This window comes from Propithecus coquereli, unplaced genomic scaffold, assembly GCF_000956105.1.
Source record: "Propithecus coquereli isolate 6110/MARCELLA unplaced genomic scaffold, Pcoq_1.0 Scaffold13, whole genome shotgun sequence".
Classification (NCBI taxonomy): Eukaryota; Metazoa; Chordata; class Mammalia; order Primates; family Indriidae; genus Propithecus; species Propithecus coquereli.
The window spans coordinates 15417259-15435349 of record NW_012137191.1 but is presented as its reverse complement, the minus strand read 5'-3'; the positions used below and the strand labels follow the sequence as shown (position 1 = coordinate 15435349).

Sequence of the window (18091 nt, the reverse complement as noted above, 5' to 3'; positions counted from 1 at the left end):
TGGGCCCACTGCACCCGGCCGGTTGCAGCCGCATTTTTAAGAGCTTTTTATGAACACCAGCATTCAATCTTTGTTATTAAAGAACTGGCTTTGAACACACTTGCATTGTTATTAAAGTATTTACATTAGGAAATGATCCAACATGATAAAGAACTTGCCACTCACCCCTCAACAGCTGGTATTATGAATGAAAAGAGCCTTTTTGATTAATTGGTCAGCTTGAAGGAATAGTTACTTCAAAAACTGCCCCAATTTAGTATTTCTCACTGGGGGCATCACTGTCCTTCTGGGAGGACAATTCCTCACTTCCCCACATCACAAGGGGCAGGCCTTGGCCCAACCCACTCCATGCCATTAAAGCATCCCATTGTGCCAACTCTAACACACTTCCAAATACCCAGATTAAAACGACTGACATCAATGAAATCCTGAGTGAGCCAGGGTCAGAACATTTACTTTTTGAATCCATGGCTTCCTGTCTGCAAGGCGTTGGGTAAGGCAACTGGAGACACAGATCTGTTTTTGTTCTAGACAAGCTCATCTACACTAATGGCTTTGTAACTTTTTTTAATGCAGCAGAACCTTTTCTTTAAGAAAAATATTCCCTGAAGGCCGATGTATGAAACAAGTAAGAGCAGAGCTGCTCTGATTGAAGCTCTGCTCTTAGATAGAGCTCTGCTCTACCATGAACACTGGTAACTAGCAACATTTCACACTGATCTATAAAGCCCTACTGAAACTTAAGAGAAATGCATACATCTCATTTAAAGCATAAATGGAATCCTGGCAACATCTGTTTTTCCTAAAAACTGAGAAGAAAATTGTTTTTACCTCTTTGATGACTTGCTCTGGTTTCTGGACAGATAACTGCAATCTTTTTTGTAGAAAAAAACATTCTGTCTGTCTTGCAATATCTAGAAATTTCTGGATACACTGATCAACACCTTAAAAAAAGAGAACGAAACATTAAATTAAGGAAAACACTAGACACATATGTCTCCCTCATAAATAGCCAGAATATCAAAACAGCACATTCTCATAGATGAATTGGGGATTTTAATGTTGGCCACAGCAATAATAATGACTTCCAACTTCCCATGTGTTAACCAACATTAAGTAGTGGATAATTCGTGTTTTTATCAGGTGAAAAAGACACTTTAAAATATAGTTCAAAGAAATCAGAAGCTCTGGTTACTTGTAGGGACAACCTTGGGGGATGAGAGAGAAGCACAAGAGACTTTTCTCTATAACACCTATTTAAAAAAATAATAAAATCTTTTTTTAAGCAGTATACACTATTAGTCTTGTTTACCTAGTACCAGTATGACATGCTTATTATAAATAGTTCCTTAAGATTGACATAAGATATCAATTAATAAACTGAACAAAGAACCAGCAGTTTATAGACATTATGTGCATACATTTATTCTTTGCAAAAGTTCTCGTAGGTTCTCTTAGGATATAAGCAGGACTGAAACATATAAAGTGTAAAATCAGCAATGAGGAATCTTGCTGAAGCCAAGAACATTGTCTACAAAGACAGAATGCTTACCAGTTCGAATTTCTTCTTGATCAGTGCCATTGACATAGTCCTGACTCACCAGAGAAGCAAAGCAAGCCTGTGTGATCAAAATATATAAAAGAAAAAACATCATTCACACATCAAAAATCTTACTTCAGAGTAAGAAATAACTTCTCTTTAAGTCATTCAATGAACTGACAATATCTGCATCCACACATGAGATGACAAGACATCATGCCCAAGAAGACTCTTGGTAAACTGAGTCCCAATTAGGCCATGGAGGGAGAGCTAGGCAAACAAGCCAGCACTGTATCTGGTCTCTCTTCTACCACTTGCCCCTTCTCCACTATCTCATTCCACACTAGGCCAGGCTGCTCTTCCAGCCCCATCACAGCTCCTCTAGCCAAGGCTTATACAACTTGCACCTCAGGACTCAGGCCATTTATCGCCTCCTCAGAGAGGTGGCCCTGTGTACCCTTTCTAAAGGGTGCCCCTCCTGCTCGTGCTGTACCCCACCACAGCTTTATTGTTTTTCACATAATTAACTAGCATCACATCCATTCTTTTCATCCATTATTGTCTGTACCCTGCGAGTCGATGGAGTTTTGCCTCTCTCATTCACCACTACAGTCCTAGTGCCTGGAATCCTGTTTGGTACAAAGTAGGTGTTTAATAAAGCCATGTTAATCACTGGCTGGATAGTCTAAGTGGACAATGTTGGTATCACATGGATAACGAAGCCCGAAACAGGGCACTCTCTCTAAAGGGGCACCTAATGAGACACATATGTGAATTAGGCAAGGAGTTCTGTGTGCATGCAACTCTCAGGAAATGCACAAAGAAGTCCTATTGCAGGCTTGGGTGGGGAGAGTGTGTGTAGAAAAAGAACAGGATAGCTAGCATCTGGGAGGAGCAGGGGTTGGTAAGAAAGACTCAAACTCAGGAAAGCAGAGCCCAGTCAGCAGTGAGCAAACTACGCTCTAGCCTGAGCAACACAGCAAGACCCCGTCTCTTTAAAAAAAAAAAAAAAAATTAGCCAGGGCTCCTGGCCTGGTGGTTCACCTGTAGTTCTAGCTATTCAGGGGGCTGAGGCAGGAGGATCACTTAAACCCAAAAATCTGAGGTTGCAGTGAGCTATGATGATGCCACTGCACTCTAGCCTGGGCAACAGAGCAAGACCCTGTCTCGAAATACACACACACACACACACACATAAAATAAATAAAGCTCAACCATCCCTTTCCTTTATGGCTTAGCATCATGTCAAATGAACAGATTTCTCTGTCCCTTAAACCATTTATCTCCAAATCTCTGATTGTATGTCCCACGGCAAAAGCATTTTATCCATGCAACCCCAATAATATAGTCACTTACAAATTATATTCATGTACTACTGTGCTATCATATACACACATAAAACACATATAACTAGAATTTAAAATGTGGAAAAGATAACTCCAATTAGAAGTTATTATTACTTTATTTCCACACACTATTGGCTCTTCTTCCACTTTAGAGACCACTGGAAATCACCAAAGCATTCGTTTTTACCTCTCTACTCCCTATCTTCTCTCAGAACACATCTTGCTTGCTACAGGGTAAACTCCTTGGGGCAGAACTCAAAGAGACTGGGTCATCGCTGCCTTCCTCCTAACTCCCACCTTTTCCTCTTCCTCGGACCCTAGTACCAAGCCCCACCCAGCAACTTTTAAATAAGTCTATTTCCGCTTCAAGAGTCCCATTACTTGAGGACCGTTTAAAGGTGGAGCCCAGAAGAAAGGACACGGGACATAGCAGTGAAACGCTGGGCTCCGAAGAGAATGAGCCCAAACTAAACACGCAGGGATGCAGGAAAGGGAGCTCAGGGCTGGGGCTGGGGCTGGCAACGGGGTGGGACTGGACCCGCTGGCTGGGAACCGGGAAAAGTTCCAAGGTTGGGGAGTAGGAAAACTTCAAGTCCACGTTGTCTACAGAAACGTCGAGTAGTTTACGCGCCTCCGCCAGCGGACCTGAGTAGAATATCGACTACTGGGGAGCCTAAAGCAAGTGACACTTTCTCTAAACCTCAGTTTCCTTATTTGTAAATTGGCTGCTGGGACCGCTGAAGGGGATAACTGAGCGCGTGCAGTTTACGTTTCAGGAAAGAGGGAGGGCTGGGGACAAAGACTCCCATGTCTCATTTTACCTCGAAAGATGACTCCAACTCGTCCACCAAAGTACTATTAGAAGGTCTCTGAGCGCCTGGCGTCGCCTGAAGAAGCGAAGCCTGGCCCGGGAGTCCGGGCGGGGGTGGTGGAGGCCCGGGTGGCTGCCCAGAGAACATACCACCTAGGGGAGCCGCCATGTCTTGAATGGCGAGGAGAGGCTTACTGCGCCTGCGCGAGAGCTGGGGCCGCGGTCACGTGACAGTTGTGGGCGGCTTGGTCACGTGGCGGGACGCGGCGCTTGGAAGCGTTAGTTGGGCGCCGGAGAAACCGGTGTTTGGTTCTGTCCTCTTGTCTTTTCGTGGTGCAGAGGCCGTGTGGCTGTTCCTTTTATTTTTCTTAGCTTGAGAATTGAAGGCTTACGATTTGACACAATTGTGTAGAGAGCAGAATTAATTAACTTCAGTCAAGATATGCTAGTCCCTACTCTACCCTGAACGCCTGGAATGACTTTGACCAATTCACTTTCTCTTTCTGGGTGCAGTTTGCCCGTGGGTTAAAAGAAGGTGGTCACCTATTCACGCCACACTTATTGAGCGCTTGCTATGTACCAATTGTTAATTCAGTCATTGATTATAGCGCGAACAAGCCAGGCAAGGGCCTCCCTAAATTCTAGTGAGAGACAGGTAATGAGAACGACTGACATTGAGGCTCCATATGCGACTGGTATTATTAGATATTTATGGTTACATCAAAGAGAAAGTCACTGTACTAATCTTTTAATAACCTTTTAACATTTGTTTATTCATATGTTCAGAAGCCAAGTCACGTTTTTTTTTTCATTATATTTAATTGTATGGTTATCATCCAGCACACTAATATTGAGCCCTCCATGTCCCAGGTACTATTTCATGATCTGGAGGTTATTAGCAATTGCCTTAAAATCTCTGGAGGGAGAGAAACAAGCACATAAATACATATTGCAATATCATGTAGAGATAAGTGTTAGGAAAGAAAATGAAGCCCAGTAAGGGGATGGCTAGTGATGGTTGGGTGTTCTTTGCAATGGGTGATTGAGAAGACCTCTCCAAGGAGATCTGGACTAGAGGGACTGGAGTGAAATTTTAAGTAGGAGAGCTTTCTAGACAAAGGGATGAAGAAGGATCCTGCTTAGCATATTTAAGGAGCCATAGGAAGGCCAACAGGGCCAGAGGAGTGAGATAGGCAGAAAAAGCCAGAGTTTTGTCAATCAGGCTCAGATTAAAGGTCATCTTCCCAGCCTCAATATAAGTTAGACCCACACTTCCAGACACTTCGCCCCTGTTTAATTTTCTTCACATTACTTAAACATAATCTGAAATTATAATATTTTTTTTTCTTCATTGGCTAAATCACCTTCTCTCTCTCAACACACACACACACACACACACACACACACACACACACACACACACCTGAAATGCAAACTCCATGACATCAGGGCCTGCCTGTGTTACTCACTGTATCCTCAACATCTAGAACTGTGCCTGGCATAGATAGACATAATAAACATTTGATAGTTGAAAAAGCCAAAAGAGAAACCAGGAGGGAACTAGTCTACTCCAGCAACTCTCAAGCTATTTTGGTCTCAGGACCCCTTTACACACCTAAAAATTATTGAAGACCCCAGAGTTTTTGTTTATATGGGTTATGTCTGCTAATATTCACCTGATCAATTAAAACTGAAAAATTTTTTCAAAACTCATTAAAAAATCAAACCCTTCTTGGGACAGAGACTAAGAAAAGGGAAAAAAAGAAAAAAAAATCAAACCCATTATAAAAGTTAACATAAATGTTTCTTATTAAAGCTATAACTCTATTTTCCAAAACAAAAAAATAAGAAGAGTGGCATCATTTTACTTTTTTGCAAATCCCTTTAATATCCAGTTTATCTAATTTTGATGTAAGTTGCCTGAGAGCATGGTCAGTGGTATTTCTATTGGATTCACTCTAGAATAAGGCAGAGAAAAAGAACTCACATGTTTTGGATTTTGCTGAAAACCCATTTCTTCATTTCTAAAACAGAACATTGCCTTGGAAAAACTACTAAGAACAAAGTAATGTATGTGGTACTCTAATACAGTGCCTGGTATAGACCAAGTAACTTTTTGAGAAAAGAGGAGTGATTTACGTTAAAATAATCTCTCCACTCATACAGATAACAGGAGAACAAGTGGAGGCAGGGGGACCAGTGAGGCAGTAATCTAGGTGTGTAGGAAGATGGGGACTTACACTATGGCAGTTGAGACAAAGGTGATGAGATGTGATCAGATGAACTCTGATTTGCTCAGGAAAAAACCCAAATGGTTGGGAATGGAATGCATAATATATTTTGTTGAATGTGACTTTCCTGAAGACAGAGTTTAGGCCAACATTTCCTTAGGATTATGATGCAAGGGGGGAGCCCACAGCTCATGAGTGGCAGAGCTACAGCTGTAGAATATGGCTGGCTGCAAAGGGCCACAAAGAAATGGTCAGGCCAATACTGTCTGATTGATGTACCACCAAGTGACTCATGGTTTTAGAACTCTTCTTCCCCCAACCCTAGACTGAATTCTTTTTTTTTTTATTTCAGCATATTATGGGGGTACAGATGTTTAGGTTACATATGTTGCCCTCGCCCCCCCCAAGTCAGAGCTTCAAGCATGTCCATCCCCCAGATGGTGCGCATCACACTCATTATGTATGCATATACACATCCCCTCCTCCCCCCTCCCTCCTGCCCGACACCCACCTAGACTGAATTCTTTAAGGGCAGGGACTACATCTTGTTTACTTTGCCATCGCAAACACCTTCCAAAATATCTGGCACAAAGTAGGCATGGAATATTTGCTGAATCAATGAATCTTTTACTCCAAAATTAGTAAAACATTTCCTACTGCTTTAACCTTGGAGGATATAAGGGCATCTTTGGATTTACTCTGCTGTAATCCTAAAACCTTTTTTTAACTGCCAAACCTTCCAAGATTTTATCAAGTTCACCTTGTCTCAATTCATTCAACCAGTATCTCATTCAACCAATATCAAGTTTTACCAGTGGTTTTAGTCTATGTGCCATGAGTAGATACAGTGATAAACTGGAGAGATAGGGTACCTGTCCTCATTGCAGTTAAAACGTGCACTGTCCTGTCATAGCAAGGGCTTACAGATTGTACTACATTCAGGGATGGTTTCTTGTGCTCAAGGCCACATGTTGGGGCACACGGATGCTAAACTTTACAGATCTGTTCATCTGAGTTTTAATCCATACTCTTTCGAGCTCATGAGCTGTCCCCTTTCCTCTCCCCTTCTTCTGCCAGAGCAACAATGCACCCAGCTAATCTACGTTTCCCCAAATCCTGTGCAGCAGGCATGGCTTACTCTGGTTGATGATACGAGCAGAGTGTACACGGGACTTCAGTGGTACCTCCTCAAATGAACTGCAATTGTACCCCTTCTGCCCTGCTCCCTTTCCTTCAACCCCAGCAGCTACCTGGGACTATGAGGAAGCCTTGAGGCCATGGTGGTGATGTAAAATTCCAAGCCCTTGACCTTGGATTCCCTACTTCTGTCAACTTTTACCTTTTAAAACTATCACGTTCTAAATCACTGCTGTTTTGGATTTGCTGCTCTTCACAGCCGTGCCTAGTCCTAGTTGATACCCATCTGTAGCAGAGTGTGCTTCTGAGGATCAGCAAATGGTTCGGAAGTTCATGTGCAACAACAAGTATTAAGTTTCATCGTAACCAGATCAGATAAGCACATGAAACCAGGGCCTGTGCTATGCCTTTTGTATCCCACACATTAGTGAACACAGGAGTTCTATCGTTCTTTTATCCATAAAAAACCTTTGAACAGAAAGCCTTCTACCAAAGCTCTACTGGGCCTTGTGTAGCAAAACCCTGCAGTTGGTTCCTGAAAATCTTACTTGTTGAAAGTTCTTATTGTTACAACTAATATTGACAATTTCATTCTAAAAACATGGATTATGTTGCATCTAACTCACGCACAGAAAACAATGAAGAACAACAAATTAGAAAGGATCATTTTGTTGTAATAAAACACTGTGGACCCAGGGGAAAATTTTTTTTTTCTAGTGTGGCAATGTGTTAAACTCTCTCTGCTACCAACTTACTAGCTCCATGACATTGCCTGCGTGTTACTAAACCTCCCTCATGCCCCATTTTCCTCATGTGTCATGTAGGGGTAGTAATAGTATCTGCCTCGTTGGGTTAGTGTGAGGATTCAATAATACCCGAAAACACTTAGGACGATCCCTGGCAGATGGTAAGCCTGCAGTTGTTGGTTTATGTAATTACTTCATGACTGATTCATTCTGGAAATCACGTGCCAGGCCACTGTCATACAAACTGGCAAGCTCAATCACTGAGTGTCCGAAAGTGACTATTAGCACTGAGAAAATACCTTTATCACTGTGCCCCAACTTAATTATTTAGTACACGTAACACAGCCAGAAGAGACAGGTTATGGTAAAGTTACTGGGTTTGTAGTAGTTTAAGTAAATATCAGAGCCACACCAGAGAGCACAGAAAGTTGGATTTATCATTTCTCACAACCACATAGTAACTTTCAGTTTGCTCACATTACTGGCATCACAAATCTGAAATACAATTTTGCTTCTCAATTAAAAATATACACTGATAAGTTGATTAGGAAGTTTTATAAAAATTAATCATCACTGATGGAGTATCTTAAAAATCCTTGTCAAGCAAGACATTCACTTTACCTTTATAAATCTTTGCATAAAATGAAAAAACAAATCAAGGCATATAAATTTTATTGCGGTTCTAATTTTTAAATACCATCCTTTGTTTCCTTTAAAAGATTTTCATCCATTCATTCAAAAATCTTTGAAGCTCAACTGTCCAGTTTAAGACAGAATAAAGAAATGTCTGAGCATCTGAACTAAGCACTCTCTTGGCTGAGACGCAGTAAGAACTCTATTAGGGTCCTCGTGGGCCTTCCGGTCATGCCTTTCCGCAGATAGGGAACTTCATCTTTGTTGGTCATCACGCCTGCTATGTCTAAATGTGCCCACTTGGGATGAGTCACGAATTCTTTCAGGAATGCTGCAGCTGTACATGCTCCTGCAGATCTGAAGAGAAAGACAAAAAGCATTATTTAACCCCATTTAAATGTGCAGTGAAAATTTCATTAACATTTTACACTCTTGCTAAGTAGGTTCTATGACCAGAGAACAAGAGTCAAGCTTACAGGACCTAACAAGAACTTAACCCAGGCTGGGCGCAGTGGCTGATGCCTATAATCCTAGCACTCTGGGAGGCCGAGGCGAGAGGATGGCTTCAGCTCAGGAGTTCGAGAACGGGCCGAGCAAGAGCAAGACCCCTTCTCTACTAAAAATAGAAAAATGAGCCAGGCGTTTAGTGCACACCTCTAGTCCCGGCTACTCAGGAGGCTGAGGCAGGAGGATTGCTTGAGCCCAAGAGTTGGAGGTTACAATGAGCTAGATTTCGCCACTGCACTCTAGCCTGAGCAATTAAAAAAAAAAAAAAAAGGAGGTAACCCACAAATCACTTTCAACATATCTATTTTCAGATACAGCTTTAAGCAGTAAAAGATAAATTCTAGATTCTTTTATATTATGGTGATGAATTCTCATATCTTCCATCTCTTTTCCTTATCATTTTCCAAATCTAAAATGACCTTTAGATTTAAAAAACATACAAAATTTTGAGAACCAGTTAGAAAAATACCCTGAAAATTTAAGATATCAAAAAGCTTACAAGCACTACATCAAAAGGAAACTGGATAGTTAAACCTTTTGTAAAGGAGATAAAATTGAAAATAGTCATGTTGGCAACCAATGATGACTGTAAAAATATACATTTAGCTTATTTTACATACCTGTATTTTCCAATGTTATTAACATCAGCAAGCTGGCAATCTATAATTTGTCTTGTATAATGTTCAAAAAGAGGCATCCTCCAGACACGGTCCCCTGTTTCAATACTGGCCTAAAGAAGAAATAGGTACGATAGTTGCAAGACTGGTGAAGTAGGTTCTGGGAAATTCATGGCACTCACGTGCTCAATGCTGACGAAAGAAGTTTTTATAACCTATTACTCTAACACATGAAATTATAAAACAGGTTTCAGAATCATGTCAGTTCATTAGAAGACTTATTTAAGACTTAGGAAAAGAAACAGGAATATTGTGCCGCAATCCCACAAATCTGTAGCTCATTTGCTAAAATCATCAAACTAAAATTACAGGCTTTGTGGGTTTGATCAGGGTGAAAGAAAAGTCTTTGTGAAGCTGGTCACCCCGGTGTGCTGAGAAACACATGCCTGGACCTGCTTCCCCAAAGAGCAGATCTTGAGACAAGGTGACCTTATTCATTCATCCACTTATCATTTACCCATTCATTCATTCATCCCTTTATTATTTACTAAATTTCTACTGAGCACTGCCAGGTGTGCTGAAGTATTAATGTCTTAGCCAGCAAAGGGCCTACAGGCTAGCAGGAGAAACAGATACATAAAGAGACTGTTTAACTCACTACCGGAAGAACTCAAAGATAAGATCCAGAAAGTGAAAAATCAATATAGCAATATAAGCTGTTATTTTAGGACATAAATACCAGATGAATCAGCTAAGGGCTGAAAGTGGCTGCCTATAGGAAAATAGACTGTAGGCTTCTGATTGTTGACTTAAATGGTATTTATGCACATATAACTTTGATTTTTTTTCTAAAAAAAAGCTTAAATGTTGTGGGTGTCATGATAGAAAGGGACACTGGGTATGGGAGACGCCCCAGAAAAGAGGTACCTGGCCCGGCCTGGAAGGAATGACCGAGTATTGCAGTACTGAGTATTGAGGTTGGGGGTGGGGGCTTCACAAATGACAAGAGGACAGATGTGAAAGGGAAACAGTTTAGGATCTTAAACCAACCTTGAGAAATATATTCAGGAACATTTTGTGTTTGTTTCCCACTGGCACATAAAAAGCTCCCATTAATGATTCATTGAAAGAATGAATGAATGCGTGAGCGGCCAAGTGGACACACAGGGGCTGGAGCTCAGGAGAGACAGGAACAAGCAGCAGACGTACTGGCTGGGGCTTCCCGGTGAGGACCATGGAGTGTATGAAGAGCCTGTGGCCAAGGACTGAACACAAGCCAACAGGGGGGACAAAGGGAACAGCCCACCAAGGAGACGGAAGCAGGACAGTTAGAGGACAAGGGAGCCCAGAGAGAAGATTACCCCAGAAGCCAAGAGCCGGGTATCACCAAGAGGCCTCAGAGTCACATGCCGTCTTGAGGCTGAGTTCGGCTAACAGTGGTGCGGGCAGGTGAAAGCCAATGGCAGTGAGAGAGAGAGAGAGAGAGAGAGACAGAGAGAGAGAGAGTGTGTGTGTGTGAGAGTGACGGATGGGAGACGACTGCTGGGAAGAGGCTGGCTGTGAAAGGTCATGGAGGGAGGCACAGGGCCCGAGGGTCAGAAGATGTCCTCACCCCCGCAGGGCGAGCTCCCTCACACAGCTCGTCTGCTCAACTCACAGCAGGCGGTCATTCAAAGGGCCCTCCTTCTCCACAAGTTATGTCCTCATAACTTTTTCTACCTCAGAAATTGCAAGGCCTGGCCATGTTATTTATGAGTGGTTTTCATATCGTTCTGAGGCTGCTAGGGAGAGCAAGGTCGTATCATACCCATACTTTAGGAGCATTTGTCGAAAACCCAAAGCCACTGAATCAAGTTCATTGCTATGGTTCATCTTCAATTCAAAGGCAAACCAAAAGCATAAAAATCACTTTAACACAGAGGTTGAAGAAATCTACCATTCGAAGGCCAAAATAATTTATTCATCATCTCCATAATTTATATCCATATATATTATTCCTACCTCAAATAGTTTCTTCCAGAGCCAGGATGAATTGGTAAAGACCCCAGTGGCACCTGACCCCAAAGCTATGTCCATGGCACCTGTAAGACACAAGCCCTCGGGTCAATTGCAATTTCTCCAGGCAAAATGGGCTCCTCTGCCACTCAGAACGAAACTTTAGCCTTTAACGCTACTTAATGGCTCCCTCATTTTCAAAAATAGACAAGCTTAGACAATCTTTACTGTTCATGCTTAATATATTTTTATGTTTCTCAAGCTAGAATTCACCTTAAAGTATTTAGGAAATACAAAAAAGGAAATGATATCAAGTATCACCAATTATCTTATCCCAGAGATAACTGTTACCTACTTTTGATATTTCCTTCCAGACTTCTTCTTAACTTTTTAAAAAAATAATTAAGACTATACTATATGCGTTAAAGCGTGTGTTCTTTCTTTTATGCTTTAAAAGTGTTTTCCTTTTTTGTAAACAAATGTTTGAAAGTATTTTTTAATGATCTTAAAACAGTCCATTGGCTGGCGGTATCATAATTCACATATTGCTGGCACTGAGGCATCTCTAATTTTCAGCAATTTTAATCACATCTCAGTAGGAACCCACTACAAGAATTTGATACATTTTGTAACAAAAAAAAAAAAAGCCTGTTATGACTGTATCATATTTATTTGTTTCATTTTTATTTCCTTCTCTAACAAAGCTATGTCCCATTGGCTGATTTCTCTTTTTAAATTAATTAGCATATTTAAGAAAATCAACTTAAAAACCAGATTCCCAGGTTCTCTTGTGTATACAATCAGGCACAGCAGCTAAGTGCTGCCTTCTTTGGTTTTGGTATTAGCTCCCAGCGCTCTCATTCATTATCTGCCTGGCCCGCATCTTTCCTAAGCATATACTCAGGGCCTAGTACCTTGCCTGGCATAAAGAAACTTAGTAAATATTTATTGAAAGGAAAAAGCAAAACTTACTACCCTTCACTACTAGGACAATCCAATACCATCAGTACTAGGACACTCATACATTCATGTCAGAGGAGAGAGCACTGAAGGGGGGGAAATTCTATAGTTGTGACAAGGTGGCATTTGTTCCCTGCAATGCAAAGTATGTCCAGGCTGCTCCTCATTCCTTAACTGCAGCTTTGTATGAAACTGCTCATTAGCATCTCACCCAAGGAAAAAGGAAACTTGAAGATACTACTATATACAGATGGCCCTCTGTATCCATAGATGCTGCATCCATGGATGCAACCAACTGTGGATCAAAAATCTTTGAAAGAGAGAAAAGTCTATGTACACATGATCAGTAAAGACATAGCCATCTGCCATCCATCATTTTTTTTAACTTATTTTTTATAATTTCAAAACTGTTACCATCACCAATTTCAGAATTACTAACAGCAGAGGCGTTCCTTCCATTTTCGTTTACAAGGCACATTTGGAGCCCCGTATTGAGATGCTCACCAACTGACATTACCAGAATTGCTCTGGAAGAAACATCAAAGCTTCAAGGAAAGTGAGGATGTCACTCATTCAATGATGTACACTCATTCAATCCTAAACTACAACCATGAGTTACGAAAATGAAGAGAAGCAGCATGATTGGATGGCCATTCCTGAACATGTCACTGCTCCTATAGTCTGGGTACAGACCTAACTTTTAAAGGACAATAACATCTCTTCAGTCTATGATGTACCTAAGCCAGGTCCATCAACCTGTATCATCTCATTTAATCTTCACATAAACCCCTCCTGTCAACGAAGTGCTATTATGCCCCTTTTATGGATAAGACAACTAAAGCCTAGTCCAAAGTCACATGCTATTAAGGAGGACAAATTCTAAAATCAGATCTTCTACCTCTAAAGACTATAATTCCTCTCAAGAATTTGAGGTTGGAAATTGGCTCTTATTCTCCTCTAGGTTTTATTTTTGGTTTTTTTGAGACATAGTCTCACTCTGTGCCCCAGGCTGGAGTGCAGTGGTGTCATCATAGCTCACTGCAACCTCAAACTCCTGGGCTCAAGCAATCCTCCTGGCTCAGCCTCCTGAGTAGCTGGGACTAAAGGTGCACACCATCATGTCTGGCTAATATTTTTATTTTTTGTAGAGATGAGGCCTTGTTATATGCTGCCCAGGCTGGTCTTGAACCCATCCTCCTGCCTTGGTCTCCAAAGTGCTGGAACTACACGCATGAGCCACCACGCCTGGCCTATTCTCCCCTTTGAACTCTAGCTTCTGGAACTCAAAAAGGACTAAGTATTTGGGAAGCTGAAGTGAACTATCCACAGCCTTCAACTAGGCCGATGCCCAGGGCAATTTAAAGGCTCACCCATCAGGTCACCCTTAGTCACCTGGGGCCAACTTTCCCACCTTCTCAAACCCTCAGACTGGGAAAAAAGGGGATATGGGGTCCTGATATTAAGTGTCTGGGAAAAGTACTTCCCAAGTGGCAATTATGGAAATTATTTTTAAGTTGTGAAACTTAGATGTTTCTATCCTCTGTGTTTCCTCACTTACAGAAAGGGCAGACCACCACCTACCTCAGTGCCACTGCCCCCAGCCCTCTGCCCTAGAACCTCTGCCTTTTGGCTTAAAGTGTTTGCTAAACTCGGTAGGGAGGCCAAAAACCATGAACACACTATAATGCCAGCTTTAAAAAGGACTCTTAGCAGTAAATCTGTGGACTACTGTTAGACCCATGTATAAAAGGGAACATGAAATCATTTCTGCTAAAGTAAGGCTCATGTGACTGGGGAGAGATTAAAACCAAAGGATGAAAAATGACCTGGATTTTAATCTTAAAAGAGGTCGAGACAGAATGAATTCCTAGAAAGAGAACTTTTGGATGAAAGATTATGAACATTGGGATTTTGTAATAAGGCGCCACCTATTTGTCAGCCCATTAGGAATGTATTCTTTGCCCTCCAGGGCCGGTGGTGTCACGCCCTGTCTTCACTGAACACCTGCCACACGTGGGTATTGTATTAAAGAGGCTTTCCAAAGACTCTGTCCCGTCTTCTCTGCAAGGCAAACGGAATTATCTCCAAGTACGAATGCTCAAGGGGGCCAAGGAACTTGCCCAAGGCCGACCAGTTGGCAACTCAGTGGCATAGCCGGGAGTCACACCTGAGCCTGGCCTTCAAGTGCACATTTCGTATCATGCTGCTTCTGTTAAATGAGCACCTTGTTACTCCCTGCAAAATGTTTTCATTTCTTTGTAACGTCAAGTATAAAAAGTTCCAAAAACTCAGTGGACATGAGATATGTTACAACTGGTTTAAAAAAAAGAAAAAAGAAAAGAAAGTCAGCTACTGATTTGGGGATTTATCACTAATCTTTTCAGACCTGGATCAAATGGTAGGTAATTGTAACAGAAAACACATTTTAATATCATTTTTAGATGTCACTCTAGATGAGCCAACCTTATTTCTTTTTTAAAAGGTATATCCTGGAAACTTTTAAAACAAACCTAACATTCAAAACATTTTTACAACACACGATTCCCTTGGCGAAAGATCTTTCAATGCCAACGGAGCGAGCCCAATTTCAGCCAAACAATGCCCTGAGCATGGAGTGTGTACTCCACGCAACAAACAAGACTTCCTGCGAACAGGAACAGGGCACACATGTGGTCTGACCTGTTAAGGTGGCGGCATCGATAATGACCTTGGGCTTGAAGGTGTGCGCGTAACAGAGTGCGTCGGCCAGTATGAGCCTCCCCTCAGCATCAGTGTTATCGACCTGCAAAGAGGAGGATCAAAAACAGAAAGGCTAAGAGAGTACAAGTAACAAATATGAAAACCGACCCTCCCAACAGTGCATGACTGAAAAGTGGGAAAAAGCCACCATTACATTTGTCATCAAGTTACACACTTACACTTCAACAGGAATACGAATATGTCTAATCTGGAGAGCAAATATAATTTCATAATCCCTGTACCAGAGATGACCTAAGGCTGATGACTTGGGAAGATGAAACAAATAAAAAAATGTCTGGTCCATTTTACCAACGAATGTATAACAAGAAGGGGGAAAATGTAAAGATTTCTGAAAACAAATAGGCTAGGGAACTTTAAAAAAGCTACAGCCAGGGCCAGGCACGGTGGCTCACGCCTGTAATCCTAGCTCTCTGGGAGGCCGAGGCTGGCGGACGGTTTGAGCTCAGGAGTTCGAAACAGGCCTGAGCAAGAGCGAGACCCCGTCTCTACTAAAGAAAATAGAAAGAAATTAATCAGACAACTAAAAATACATAGAAAAAATTAGCCGGGCATGGTGGCGCATGCCTGTAGTCCCAGCTACTCGGGAGGCTGAGGCAGAAGGATTGCTTGAGCCCAGGAGTTTGAGGTTGCTGTGAGCCAGGCTGACGACACGGCAGTCATTCTAGCCCGGGCAACAAAAGCGAGACTCTGTCTCAAAAAAAAAAAAGCTACAGCCAGGATCCCAGACACAAGAACTCTCATAACCTCAGCGATCCTTTCTAACTAGTCTCTTATTTTTAATAAGGCCCATTGTCACAGGCACCTGTGCACATGCCACATGGAGGACCTGCTGCCGCACACCCTCAAGTGCAGAGCCCATCATGTAGGACAGTGTTTTCCACCTGAACACCTAAAATGGAAAAAAGTTATTCATGGCACAGGTATGTCCAGAAAATAGCCCACGCTTTTACGGTTCTGCCATGCTCTGCATGCTGGCCACAAATTCACGGTAATTTGTGTGTATACACACGAGAAGTGGGAGGAAAAATAAGGCAGGAAAAACATACTTAAAATTTCCAGAAAGAGATGCTTTTGACTCTGTAAGAAAAGCTACTCAGCACTAAAGACCCCACCTTCCCGAGCGTGGAGCCAGGGCTCTGCACCTATTCGAGCTGCGGTTATGTGGCTACTGTGCGAGTCTGTGAGGCATGCCCAAAGGGGAGTGCCGCCTCTTCCACTTACGAACCTGTATGGTCTTCCCGTTCCTGGCTCTAACGACATCCCCGGGCTTGTTGGCCTTGCCGCTGGGCATATTTTCACAAAGAGGGGCCAAACCTATTGGAAAGAATGCGTGAAGTAACACTGAACATGCTGGGTCCAAACATGCCACTCATGGGACAGGAAGCCACCAGTCAGCTATCAGAAGCGAGCCAGACACAGATGCCACCTTAGCCAAGTGATCAGATGTAGCATCACTAATGACACAACTGACATTATGTGTGTCAGCAACAGGATGCACACATCACCCATGTAGTATTCTCACCAAAGAGGTCTAACTTGATTCTAATCAAGAAACAATCACATAAATCCAAATTGTTGAACATCAAGAGACAAATCTAGCCCCTTCAAAACTGCCAATGTCATGAAAGAAAAAAAGGCAGGAAAAGAGTTCTAGGTTAAAAAGATCTAAAGGGACATGGCAGCGTGATTTGCTCCTGGATTTAAAAACTAAATATAAATAAATACAATGGACATTTTTTTACACGTTGGGAAATTTGAGTTAGGTTATTATATTAATCTTTGGAAAAGATAATGGGATGATCATTACCTAGAACGTCCATTTTCTTAGGAGGCATATCATGTCTGCGACTTTCAAATAGATCAGGAAAAAAGGACTATGATATTAAAAAGGTGGGGCAGGTCGGACAGGGCCTGGGTTCTAATTCTACCATCCCCATGCAATAGATGTGACACTGGGCTTGTCATTTAACCTACGTCTCTCTCCCTGCTCCTCTGAAGCATGGGTACAAGCAACACTACAAACTGACATCTTATAAGACTAAGAATTGCCACATCCTGAGAACTTTTTCTGTCCCAGGCACTTTTTCTGTGTATCGTGCCATTTAATCGGCCACAATCCTATGAGGCAATCAGTAAATGAGCCAGCAATGTCCTTCCACTCCAACTGCTGAGCAGTTTTTACTAGAGTAAACCACAACCTCAACATCATATGCTCCTGACTGCTAACCACTTTTTGCGGAAGTAAAACAAATCAATTCTAGTTATAGCCCACTGGTTGCAAAACACGTTTAACTCAATCAGCTCAGACAGTAAAACATTTGCCTGAGCTTAAAAAGCTTCTGCTTGATGAAAAGCTATTTAAAAATGGTTTCATGATCTTTTCAGATTAGGGGAAACCATGTCTGCTCTCTCAGTTCTGCCATTTACTAGATTCCAAGATAGACTCCCTTGTCCCACTCACCTATGATATTAAGAGGCAAATTGAGCTTTGCAGCAGACACGATGGCTGAACATATACTTGCAGCTCCTCCCATGTCAGCCCTCATGAGGTCCATATTTGCAGAAGCCTTGATGGAGATACCACCACTATGGGGAAAAAGGACAACGTGCAACATTAATAGAAAAGAAGATGGCCAAAATCACTTTCCTAAGAAAGAATACATAAACTGAGGGTTAACTGCCACATAAAAGCAGCATATACCTGTCAAAGAAGTCAAATTTCTAAATTTAGAATCTGAATTATCTCAATATTTTCTTTTCTTTTTTTTTTTGAGACAGAGTCTTGCTCTGTTGACCGGGCTAGAGTGC

At 41.9% G+C, this 18091-nt stretch overlaps 2 protein-coding genes across 2 annotated transcripts in view; both read right to left on the bottom strand.

Annotated features, from left to right (window-relative positions):
* MED28 (mediator complex subunit 28) overlaps nucleotides 1-3872 on the bottom strand; it is a 9102-nt gene extending 5230 nt beyond the window's left edge. Inside the window, exons 1-3 of the mRNA XM_012638401.1 lie at nucleotides 3708-3872; nucleotides 1553-1619; nucleotides 832-944 (exon numbers count right to left, since the gene is read on the bottom strand). Coding sequence (XP_012493855.1) covers nucleotides 832-944; nucleotides 1553-1619; nucleotides 3708-3866 — 339 coding nt within the window. The 5' untranslated portion in view covers nucleotides 3867-3872. The remainder of the gene's footprint in view (nucleotides 1-831; nucleotides 945-1552; nucleotides 1620-3707) is intronic.
* Nucleotides 3873-8227: 4355 nt separating this feature from the next.
* The window catches only part of LAP3 (leucine aminopeptidase 3), a 30490-nt gene continuing 20626 nt past the window's right edge, over nucleotides 8228-18091 (bottom strand). The window contains exons 8-13 of the mRNA XM_012638453.1: nucleotides 17745-17869; nucleotides 16509-16597; nucleotides 15203-15305; nucleotides 11570-11649; nucleotides 9572-9681; nucleotides 8228-8801 (exon numbers count right to left, since the gene is read on the bottom strand). Of these exons, the coding sequence (XP_012493907.1) occupies nucleotides 8612-8801; nucleotides 9572-9681; nucleotides 11570-11649; nucleotides 15203-15305; nucleotides 16509-16597; nucleotides 17745-17869 (697 nt within the window). The 3' untranslated portion in view covers nucleotides 8228-8611. The remainder of the gene's footprint in view (nucleotides 8802-9571; nucleotides 9682-11569; nucleotides 11650-15202; nucleotides 15306-16508; nucleotides 16598-17744; nucleotides 17870-18091) is intronic.